Source organism: Heterodontus francisci, chromosome 2 (genome assembly GCF_036365525.1).
Source record: "Heterodontus francisci isolate sHetFra1 chromosome 2, sHetFra1.hap1, whole genome shotgun sequence".
Taxonomy (NCBI): Eukaryota; Metazoa; Chordata; class Chondrichthyes; order Heterodontiformes; family Heterodontidae; genus Heterodontus; species Heterodontus francisci.
In genome coordinates, this window is record NC_090372.1 from 220,183,414 (window position 1) to 220,195,702 (window position 12,289).

General features: G+C 48.3%; 1 protein-coding gene across 2 annotated transcripts in view; it reads right to left on the minus strand.

Moving 5' to 3' along the window:
- The window catches only part of oplah (5-oxoprolinase, ATP-hydrolysing), a 203,186-nt gene that overhangs the window by 16,548 nt on the left and 174,349 nt on the right, over positions 1–12,289 (minus strand). The window contains exons 21-24 of one of the 2 annotated variants that reach the window (XM_068016011.1): positions 7,409–7,593; positions 5,337–5,483; positions 3,657–3,791; positions 727–876 (exon numbers count right to left, since the gene is read on the minus strand). In XM_068016011.1, coding sequence (XP_067872112.1) covers positions 727–876; positions 3,657–3,791; positions 5,337–5,483; positions 7,409–7,593 — 617 coding nt within the window. The remainder of the gene's footprint in view (positions 1–726; positions 877–3,656; positions 3,792–5,336; positions 5,484–7,408; positions 7,594–12,289) is intronic. The other variant, XM_068016020.1, reaches the window with a different exon arrangement.

Here is a 12,289-nt window from a genome sequence, read left to right on the forward strand (position 1 = left end):
GCGCTCCCTCAGTACTGACCCTCCAACAGTGCAGCACTCCCTCAGTACTGACCCTCTGACAGTGCGGCGCTTCCTCAGTACTGACCCTCCGACAGTGCAGCACTCCCTCAGTACTGACCCTCTGACAGTGCGGCGCTCCCTCAGTACTGACCCTCCGACAGTGCAGCGCTCCCTCAGTACTGACCCTCCGACAGTGCAGCACTCCCTCAGTACTGACCCTCCGACAGTGCAGCACTCCCTCAGCTTTTTAGAGTTTGATCTTTGGTGCGGTCGGGTATCAGAGGGTTATGGATCATAGCCGGGTAAATGGGTTTGAGACACAGATCAGCCATGATCTGATTGAATGGTGGAACAAGCCTGAGGGACTGAATGGCCTTCTCCTGTTCCTAAATCTCCGGTCATGACATGTGCCAAAGAAAGGCAAAGGGATACAGTGACCACGGGAAGTCACCGTGGAAGGGAGCAGTGTTTACGGGTGGCACTGGGCCTAGTTTGATTCTACCCCCTTGGGTTACCCCCCCCCCCCCAAATCAGAATTCCTTTATCCCCCCCACCGCAGGGAGGAGTCTGTCTTTCAGGCAAGGATCAGGTGACATGTGTCATGTGACGCAGAGCCTCGGTGACCTCAGTGCTAGCTTCACTGTGCATACATTGGTCAGGGAGCATCAATGTGTGGGAAAGCGGACATTCGTGGTCTCGTCACACCGCCCGTCACGTCACACTCACCTGTGAGGCCGCGCAGACCAAAAATGCCTTGAATATGACGTCGACGACTCGCTGTGACGTCAGCACATTACCGCCCACCACCGCTGCCTCTGCCGATGGGTCCAGGATGGATCCCTTCGGGATAATGATTTTCACTGGAGCGAGACAGCCCTGCCAATGGCAGCACAGGTCACAGTCCTGATTTGACCCAGCGCACACACCCCATAATCCACATCCGGTCCTCAGTAATCCACACCCAGCCCTGATAATCTACACCCATCTTGCAAGTAACCCACACCCAGTCCCAATGAACCACACCTAGTCCCAATGAACCACACCTAGTCCCGATAATCCACACCCAGCCCCGATAAACCACACCTCGTCCCAATAAACCACACCTAGTCCCAATAAACCACACCTAGTCCCGATAATCCACACCTAGTCCCGATAAACCACACCCAGCCCCGATAAACCACACCCAGCCCCGATAATCCACACCTAGTCCCAATAAACCACATCCAGCCCCGATAATCCACACCCAGCCCCGATAATCCACACCTAGTCCCAATGAACCACACCCAGTCCCGATAATCCACACCTAGTCCCAATGAACCACACCTCGTCCCAATAAACCACACCTAGTCCCAATGAACCACACCTAGTCCCAATAAACCACACCTAGTCCCAATAAACCACACCTAGTCCCAATGAACCACACCTAGTCCCAATAAACCACACCTAGTCCCAATAAACCACACCTAGTCCCAATGAACCACACCTAGTCCCAATAAACCACACCCAGCCCCGATAATCCACACCCAGTCCCAATGAACCACACCTCGTCCCAATAAACCACACCTAGTCCCAATAAACCACACCTAGTCCCAATGAACCACACCTAGTCCCAATAAACCACACCTAGTCCCAATAAACCACACCTAGTCCCAATAAACCACACCTAGTCCCAATGAACCACACCCAGCCCCGATAATCCACACCCAGTCCCAATGAACCACACCTCGTCCCAATAAACCACACCTAGTCCCAATAAACCACACCTAGTCCCAATGAACCACACCTAGTCCCAATAAACCACACCTAGTCCCAATAAACCACACCTAGTCCCAATGAACCACACCTAGTCCCAATAAACCACACCTAGTCCCAATAAACCACACCTAGTCCCAATAAACCACACCTAGTCCCAATAAACCACACCTAGTCCCAATGAACCACACCCAGCCCCGATAATCCACACCCAGTCCCAATGAACCACACCTCGTCCCAATAAACCACACCTAGTCCCAATGAACCACACCTCGTCCCAATAAACCACACCTAGTCCCGATAATCCACACCCAGTCCCAATGAACCACACCTAGTCCCAATAAACCACACCCAGCCCCGATAATCCACACCCAGTCCCAATGAACCACACCTAGTCCCAATAAACCACACCCAGCCCCGATAATCCACACCCAGTCCCAATGAACCACACCTAGTCCCAATAAACCACATCCAGCCCCGATAATCCACACCCAGTCCCAATGAACCACACCTAGTCCCAATAATCCACACCCAGTCCCAATGAACCACACCTAGTCCCGATAATCCACACCCAGTCCCAATGAACCACACCTAGTCCCAATAAACCACACCCAGCCCCGATAATCCACACCCAGTCCCGATAATCCACACCCAGTCCCAATGAACCACACCCAGCCCCGATAATCCACACCCAGTCCCAATGAACCACACCTAGTCCCAATAAACCACACCCAGCCCCGATAATCCACACCCAGTCCCGATAATCCATACCCAGTCCCAATGAACCACACCTAGTCCCAATAAACCACACCCAGTCCCGATAATCCACACCCAGCCCCGATAATCCACACCCAGTCCCAATGAACCACACCTAGTCCCAATAAACCACACCCAGCCCCGATAATCCACACCCAGTCCCGATAATCCACACCTAGTCCCAATGAACCACACCCAGTCCCAATGAACCACACCTAGTCCCAATAAACCACACCCAGCCCGATAATCCACACCCAGTCCTAATGAACCACACCCAGTCCCAATGAACCACACCCAGTCCCGATAAACCACACCCAGCCCCGATAAACCACACCCAGTCCCGATAATCCACACCCAGTCCCAATGAACCACACCCAGTCCCAATGAACCACACCCAGTCCCGATAAACCACACCCAGCCCCGATAAACCACACCCAGCCCCGATAATCCACACCCAGCCCCAATGAACCACACCCAGTCCCAATAAACCACACCCAGTCCCAATAAACCACACCCAGTCCCAATAAACCAAACCCAGCCCCGATAAACCACACCCAGCCCCAATAAACCTTACACCAGCCCCAATAAACCACACAGCAGTCCCAATAATCCATGCTCCAGCCCCGAAAATCTGCACCCAGCCTGATAATCCACACGCTAGCCTCAATAAACCACACACCAGTCCCAATAATCCACACCCGGTCCCGATAAACCTCACCCAGACTCGATAATCCACACCTAGTCCTGATAACCCACACCCAGACCTGATAATCCATACCCCAGCCCCAATAATCCCCACCCAGCCCCAATAATCCCCACACAGCCCCGATAAACCACATACCAGCCCCAATAATCCATACCCCAGCCCTGATAATCCACTTTCAACCCCGATAATCCACACCCAACTCCCATGATCCACACCACAGCCCCAATAAACCACATACCAGCCCCGATAATCCTTACCCCAGCCCTGATAATCCACACCCATCCCTAATAATCCACTATCAGCCCCGATAATCCACATCCGGCCCCGGTAACCACACCAATCCCGTTAATCTACACCAGCCCCTGGCAATCCAAACCTCTCCCCACAGTAACCCTGTTCATTCACCTCGCCACCACTCACTCACATGGCCAGCTGCACCCACCTGGTTGAGAGGTATGTCCTGTCCCACCATGCACCTGAGGCAGTAGATGAGGGCGGAGAGGGTGATGGCCCGAGGGGCGTTGCAATTCCCAAATACCTCTGGTCCAGAGTTGGTAAAATCAAACACAGCAGTCCCCTGCAAGAGAGGGAGAGGGAGGGAGTGAGATTGAAAGAAGGGGGGAGAGGGAGAAGGAGAGAGTGAGAGAGGGTGAAGTGGAGAGAGAGAAAGACGGCGAGAGGAAGAGGGATGGGAGAGATAGAGTAATAGAAAAAGGGAGGGAAAGGGGAGGAGAGAGAGAGACAGGGAAAGAAAGAGAGAGGGAGAGTGAGGAAAGAGGGTTGGAGAGAGAAACAGAAAGGGAGAGAGGGGAGGGAGGGAGAGAGAGGGGAGGTAGGGAGGGAGAAGAGAGAGGAGGGGGAGGGAGAGTGGGGAGGGAGAGAGAGGGGAAGAAGAGAGGGGCGGGAGAGAGGGGGAGGGAGAAGGGGAGGGAGAAAGAGGGAAGGAAGGGAGGGAGGAGAGGGAAAGAGAGGGGTGAGGAAGAGAGGGGAGAAAGAGAGAGAGGGGAGGGAGAGGGGAAGAAGGGGAGGGGAGAAAGGGAGGGGGAGAAAGAGAGAGGGAAGGGAGAGAGAGGGGAGGGAGTGAGAGGGGAGGGAGTGAGAGGGGAGGGAGAGAGAGGGGAGGGAGAGAGAGGGGAGGGAGAGAGAGGGGAGGGAGAGAGAGGGGAGGAAGAGAGGGTGAGGGGGTAGAGAGAGAAAACAAATATAAATTTTGAAGCAATCACATTATTTGTTTCTGGTGGTGTACATAGTGGGAGCAGGCTGAGAAAAGTCCTCAGGCTCATTCCGCCGCCTGAATAACATTAGCTGATTTCAGAAGGTCCAGGCTTTAGGGGCACCAGCTCTGGCCTTGGTTAGAGAAAGGCATGAATCAGTTCCTCCTTCTGGTAGCAATGAAGTGAGCGCAGTGTGAGAGTGTGTGAGTGAGTGTGAGCGCAGTGTGTCTGTGTGAGTGTGTGCGTGAGCACAGTGTGACTGAATGTGTGTGTGTGAGTGAGAGTATATGTGTGAGTGAGTGTGAGTGTCGGATGGGGCCTATGACAGACACTCGGCATCCAAGATCACACGGCATCACATCGGATACCCTGAAGCCATTTCCCTATCGAGGAGTCAGCACCTTTAGGGCAGGGGAACATTTTGTCCCAATTCAGAGAAGGTGATTGAACGGTGCATACCAAGGGTTTTGATAGAGTAAATAAGGAGAAACTGTTTCCAGTGACAGGAAGGTCGGTAACCAGAGGGACACAGATTTCAGGAAATAGGAAAAAGAACCAGAGGGGAGATGGGAGAACTTTTTCTACACAGTGAGTTGTTGTGATCTGGAATGCGCTGCCTGAAAGGGCAGTGGAAGCAGATTCAATAATAACTTTCAAAAGGGAATTGGATAAATAGTTGAAGATGAAACTTTACAGGGTTATGGGGAAAGTGCAGGGCAGTGGGACTATTTGGATAGCTCTTTCAAAGAGCCAGCAGAGGCACGATGGGCCAAATGGACTTCCTTCCATGCTGTATGAGTGATTCGAAGATTATCCCTAACGGGGTCAAGCGTGCAGCACCCTGAGCCTGGAGTGTGCTTTGTTGCTGAGAGGAGGCACTGTGGGGCGACGATATGAACATATCTCACCTTTGCCTCGTTGATTTTCACTTTTAATCTGATTGGAGTCCCATCGTCCATGTGGTCCTCAGACTCGACCTCCAGAAGTCCATCCCTCTGCTGGTGTCGCCGGGCAAACTCCCTCAGCATCTCCTTCACAGCAATTTCTGCATTATTCTGCCAGGTGCCCAGCGTGTCAAAATTTAAAGAGAAAAAGAGAGACTTGCATTTCTATGCCATCTTTCACGACCTCAGGACCTCAAGTGCTTTCCAACCAACAAACTAGTTTTTGAACTGTTGTAATGTAGGAAAAGCAACAGCCGATTTGCACACAGCAAGATCCCACAAACAGCAATGCAATGAATAATGGGGATACAGCGGGAGGGGGAATGGGACTGATTGGATTGCTCTACAGGGAGCTTGCACAGACTCGAATGGCCAAATGGCCTCCCCTGTGGTGTAATGACTATGGCTCTCTCCAAATTTAAGGTTGGCTAAGGTTAAAGACAAACGCAGGTGATAGTGTAAATGGAAATAAGGGAATGCCGGCTTGCTAAATACTTACATTGTATCGGTCTTCACAGTCGAGGATGAGCATTAAGTACCAAAGTTACAAGGAACACGAAAAATAAATCAAGGGATCGTACTTACTGAATTTAATATAAGTTTCTAAAAAATGGTAATGGAGAAAATAATGGGACTGAAGACAGACATGTCTCCAGGGTCTGATGGTTTCCATTCCAGTGTACTAAACAGAATAGGCTCAAGGGGATGAATGGCCTACTCTTATTCCTATAGTTTGGCTCTAATTTTAAGATAATGTCCCCTGTTTCTAGATTCCTTGATGTCCACAATAAGCTATTTGAATTACATAGTCTATCGTGGTGGTCTGCTGTACACTATACAACCTGGTACCGCACAATGAGGATCTCGTCAATTGTCATGTCTTTGCTGACAATGAGAACATGGAGGAGACCCCTGATCAGGCGATGCAAGCTGAAGGACCCCAGAAAGCACCAGCAAGGTGCAATGAGATACGCCCAAGGGAGGCTTGGGAGGCACTAATGTACAGACATTTCATACTTGTTGGAGCCATACCAGTAAAGCATGATCTTTCTGCAACCCTACTGTCACCTCCTTCATTCAGCACTGCATCGCCCAGCGCCCAGGTGCCCATCGCACTGCGGCATGGTCCCTGTCAACCAGTCCCTTGAGGGACCCAGGGTGTAAGTGAAGTCTCAAAGAGCAGCAAGAAATGGAAGATGATGTAGGGCAAGAGAGGTGGCCGCTGCTGAGGCAGCAAGGAGAACGTGAGGGCGCCTCCATTTTGAGGTGCACTCGGAAGGTTGAGCATTAAATAACTTTTTAAGTGGACCCAGGGGTAGGGACTGGAGAACGGAGGGGATTCACTTCTAGTGTCAGCATTGTGGCCGCGGGGATGCCATTTACATCAGGCAGTCCCCTCCCTGAGCCATGGAGCCTCTGGTTCTGATGGTATCCCCAGGAAGCCACTGGGAGGACGCCTCCATGCAGTTGGCAGTTTCCCAGTGGGGGCCTCTCTGCCACTGAAAAAATGCCAGAGGCCCAGGAAAATCACTCTCAACTGGACCATTAATCATCCAAATCGGCTGCCCGGCCCCAGTCGGAAAAAAATGGTTGCATGTTCTGTCTAACACAGTTCCTGGGTATTTTATCAGCCCTCCCCCCCCCCCCTGGCCTCTGTTCTCACCACTCTGGGCCTGTTAAATTCTTCCCAATAATCCATCTGAGACCTAACAATTGTTTATCATAACTTCCTTGTTGTTGTTCACTATGCCTCTATTTATATAGCCAAGAATCCCTAATGTATGGTTAATAGCCTTTTTTACTTATGCTGCCACCTTCAAGAATTTCTGTACATACAGCCCAGATATCTCTGTTCCTGCACTCTCTTTAAAATTGTAACATTTTGTTTTTATTGCTCTCACCATTCTTCCTAACAAAATGAATGACTTCACACTTTCCTGTGCTAAACTGCATCCACCATGTGTTTGCCCAGTTCACCAGTCACAGCTGTTATATGAGTTCCAGCCTGTGAATGGCCAGATTTGCTGAAGTCCTACCTGAATGTGGGACATGTAAGCTTGGACCACCTCCAACCCATACACATCGATCAGCTCATTCACCAACTGGATCCCTTTCTGATTGGCTGCTACCTGTGCTCGCAGATCTGACAGGTTGTCATGGAGATTCCGTGTCCCGCTGCTGCCTGGGATCTGAGCTGGGGCCATGAGCGCCTCAGTTACAGCTGCAAGAGAGACGCAGGTTAATCTAAGGATGACATAAACTGCATGGTGAAAGGGGCAGAGCATGGCAGATGGAGTTCAACGCAGAGACGTGTGAAGCGAAACACTTTGGGAGGACTAATATGGAAAGACAGGACACTACAAATGGCATGGTTTTGAAAAGTGTGCATAAGCAGAGAGACCTTGGTGTCCATATACACAAATCCCGAAAGGTGCCAGGGCAAATTAATAATGTGGTTTAAAAAAGCCTATGGGTTACTTAGGTTTATAGAGGAACAGAATCTAAAAGCAAAGAGATCATGCTAGGACTTTATAAATGACTGGTTAGGTCTCAGCTGGAGGTTTGTGCACAATTCCAGACACTGCACATCAGATAAGCCGGAAAAGCCTTAGAACAGGGACAGAGAAAGTTTACCCAGATGTTACCAGCGATGAAGGATTTCCATTATGAGGACAGGTTGGAAAAGTTCAGACTGTTCTCAGGGGACTGCTGGGTAAGTAAAAACCTATATATTTGGGCAGTGGCTGAACCCGAGACACTACACGTGTAGTGTCTCCCACCCGCCCTCCTCCTCTAACCAAAGAAAAAGGACTGTGGTGTGTTGATAAGGTAAGCTTTTTATTTCTTCTGTATCGTGTGATTGGTTAATAATTTACTTTCTTTTTTACTTTCTTTTTTACTTTCTTTTTTTGATTTATCTATTAATTGGTTATTTGAAAAAGACCATAGCAGAGAAGTATCAGAAAGTATTTAACTCATAAATTTACATAAAGTAATAAAGTAATTAACTAAGTAGAGATGGCTGAGCAGGTGATGTGCTGTAGCTGTATGATGTGGGAGCTGGCTGTCCCCATTGTGAACGGCAGGGACCACATCTGCAGCAAGTGTTGGTTGCTGGAAGAACTCCGGCTCAGAGTTGATGATCTGGAATCTGAGCTTCAAACACTGCGGCACATCCGGGAGGGGGAGAGTTACCTGGACGTTTTGTTTCAGGAGGCAGTCACACCTGGTAGATTAAGTAATTCAAATTCAGTTAGTGATCAGGGACAACAGGGTGTGATTGCAAGTGAGGTAGGTAGGGAGATCCTGAGTTCAGGAGTGGAGGAGCCTCAGCCTTTGACCTTATCCAACAGGTACGAGATACTTGCTCCCTGTGTGGATGAGGAAAAGGGCTGCGGGGAGGATGAGCCAACTGACCATGGCACCATGGTGCAGAAGGCCATTCAAGAGGGGGGAGCAAAAAGACAAGTGGTAGTTATAAGGGATTCTATAATTAGGGGGATAGATAGTATCCTTTGCAAGCCGGATCGGGAGTCCCACATGGTGTGTTGCCTGCCCGGTGCCAGAGTGCAGGACATCTCTGACCGGCTTGAAAGGATATTGGAGCGGGAGGGGGAGGATCCAGTTGTTGTGGTCCACGTTGGGACTAACAACATAGGCAAGGCTAGGATGGAGGACCTGTTTGGGGATTATAAAGCAATAGGAACGAAATTAAGGAACAGATCCTCGAGGGTCATAATCTCCGGATTACTGCCCGAGCCACGTGCAAATTGGCTTAGGGATAAGAATATTAGAGAAGTAAACACATGGCTAAGGGAGTGGTGTGGGAAAGAGGGGTTCCATTTCATGGGGCATTGGCATCAGTTTTGGAACCAGGGGGATCTGTACCGATGGGACGGTCTCCACCTGAACCGATCTGGAACCAGTGTTTTAGCAAAACGGATAAATAGGGTGGTCTCTAGGACTTTAAACTAGTGACTCGGGGGGAAGGGAAAGGGGAAACGACAGGGAGTATGATGATAAATAAAAAGGTAAGCAGCAGGTTAACATGTGTGCAGGAAGGTTTAAGTTCAAGGCAGACTATGAAAGAAGCAGAAAGGAAGGATAACTCAGGAGTTATTATTAGAGATGTTGGGGATCATGAGGGTAAGAAAGCTAGCATAAAGGCACTTTACCTGAATGCTCGTAGCATTCGTAACAAGGTTGATGAGTTAACGGCACAAATCATCGCGAATAAATATGATTTAGTAGCCATTACGGAGACATGGTTACAGGTTGGTCACGACTGGGAAATAAATATCCAGGGGTACCAGACTATTCGGAAGGACAGACAGGAAGGTAAGGGAGGTGGTGTAGCTCTGATATTCAAGGACGACATCAGGGCGCTGCTGAGAGATGATATAGGTTCTATGGAGAATGAGGTTGAATCCATTTGGGTGGAAATTAGAAACTCTAAGAAGAAAAAGTCACTGATAGGCGTAGTCTATAGGCCACCAAATAATAACATCACATTGGGGCGGGCAATAAACAAAGAAATAACTAATGCCTGTAAACATGGTACGGCAATTATCATGGGGGATTTTAATCTACATGTAGATTGGCCGAACCAGCTCAGTCAGGGTAGCCTTGAGGAGGAATTCGTTGAGTGTATCCGTGATAGTTTTCTTGAACAGTGTGTAATGGAACCGATGAGGGAGCAAGCTATCCTAGATCTAGTCCTGTGTAATGAGACAGGAATAATTAATGACCTCATAGTTAGGGATCCTCTTGGAAGGAGTGATCACAGTATGGTTGAATTTAGAATACAGATGGAGAGTGTGAAGATAAAATCCAATACCAGGGTCCTGTGCTTGAACAAGGGGGACTACAATAGAATAAGGGAGGACTTGGCTAAAGTAGACTGGAAACAAAGATTTTACGGTGGGACAATTGACGAGCAGTGGAGGACTTTCAAAGCAATTTTTCAAAGTGCTCAGCAAAAGTATATTCCAGTGAAAAGGAAGGACTGGAAGAAAAGGGGTAATCTGCCATGGGTGTCTAAGGAAATAAGGGAGGCTATCAAATTGAAAGAGAAGGCATATAAAGTGGGCAAAAGCAGCATGAAACTAGAAGATTGGGAAAACTTTAAAGGTCAACAGAAAGCCACAAAAAGAGCTATAAAGAAAAGTAAGCTAGAACATGAGAAAAAACTAGCACAGAATATAAAGACAGATAGCAAAAGTTTCTATAAATATATAAAACAAAAAAGAGTGGCTAAAGTAAACGTTGGTCCTTTAGAGGATGAGAAGGGGAATTTAGTTATGGGATATGATGAAATGGCCGAGGCATTGAACAGGTATTTTGTATCGGTCTTCACAGTGGAGGACATTAATAACATGCCAGTAATTGACAAAGAGATGAACGTAGGTGAGGACCTGGAAACAATCATTATTACGGAAGAGGTAGTGTTGGGCAAGCTAATGGAGCTAAGGATTGATAAGTCTCCTGGCCCTGATGGAATGCATCCCAGGGTACTAAAAGAGATGGTGGGAGAAATAGCAGGTGCACTGGCGGTAATTTTCCAAAATTCGCTGGACTCTCGGGTAGTCCCAGCTGACTGGAAAACAGCAGATGTGACGCCACTGTTTAAAAAGGGAGGTAGACAAAAGATGGGGAATTATAGACTGGTTAGCTTAACCTCTGTAATGGGGAAGATGCTTGAGTCTATTATCAAGGAAGAAATAGCAGGGCATCTCGATAGAAATTGTCCCGTTGGGCAGACGCAGCATGGGTTCATGAAGGGCAGGTCATGCTTGACAATTCTTTTGGAATTCTATGATGACATTACGAGCAAGGTGGACAATGGGGACCCAGTGGATGTGGTGTACCTAGATTTCCAAAAGGCCTTCGACAAGGTGCCGCACAAGAGGCTGCTGCATAAGATAAGGATGCATGGCGTTAGGGGTAAAGTATTAGCATGGATAGAGGATTGGTTGACTAACAGGAAGCAGAGAGTGGGGATAAATGAGTGCTATTCTGGGTGGCAATCAGTCACTAGTGGTGTGCCTCAGGGATCGGTGTTGGGACTGCAATTATTTACAATTTATATAGATGATTTGGAGTTGGGGACCATGTGCAGGTTGTTAAAGTTTGCAGATGACACTAAGATGAGTGGCAGAGCAAAGTGTGCAGATGACTGTGAAACTTTACAGAGGAACATAGATACATTGAGTGAGTGGGCAAAGGTCTGGCAGATGGAATACAATGTTAATAAATGTGAAGTCATTCATTTCGGTAGGAGTAACAGTAAAAAGGATTATTACTTGAATGGTAAAAAGTTGCAGCATGCTGCTATGCAGAGGGACCTGGGTGTCCTTGTGCATGAATCGCAGAAGGTTGGTCTGCAGGTACAGCAAGTAATTAGGAAGGCAAATGGAATTTTGTCCTTCATTGCTAAAGGGATTGAGTTTAAAAGCAGAGAGGTTATGTTGCAGCTGTATAAGGTACTGGTGAGGCCGCACCTGGAGTACTGTGTGCAGTTTTGGTCTCCTTACTTGAGAAAGGATGTACTGGCACTGGAGAGGGTGCAGAGGAGGTTCACTAGGTTGATTCCGGAGTTGAGGGGGTTGGCTTATGAGGAGAGACTGAGTAGATTGGGATTATATTCATTAGAATTCAGAAGAATGAGGGGGGATCTTATAGAAACATATAAAATCATGAAGGGAATAGATAAGATACAAGTAGAGAGGATGTTTCCACTAGCAGGTGAAGCTAGGACAAGAGGGCATAGCCTCAAGATTAGAGGGAGCAGATTTAGGACTGAATTGAGAAGGAACTTCTTCACCCAGAGGGTTGTTAATCTATGGAATTCCTTGCCCAGTGAAGTAGTTGATGCTTCTTTAGTAAACGTTTTTAAAGCTAAGGTAGATATCTTTTTG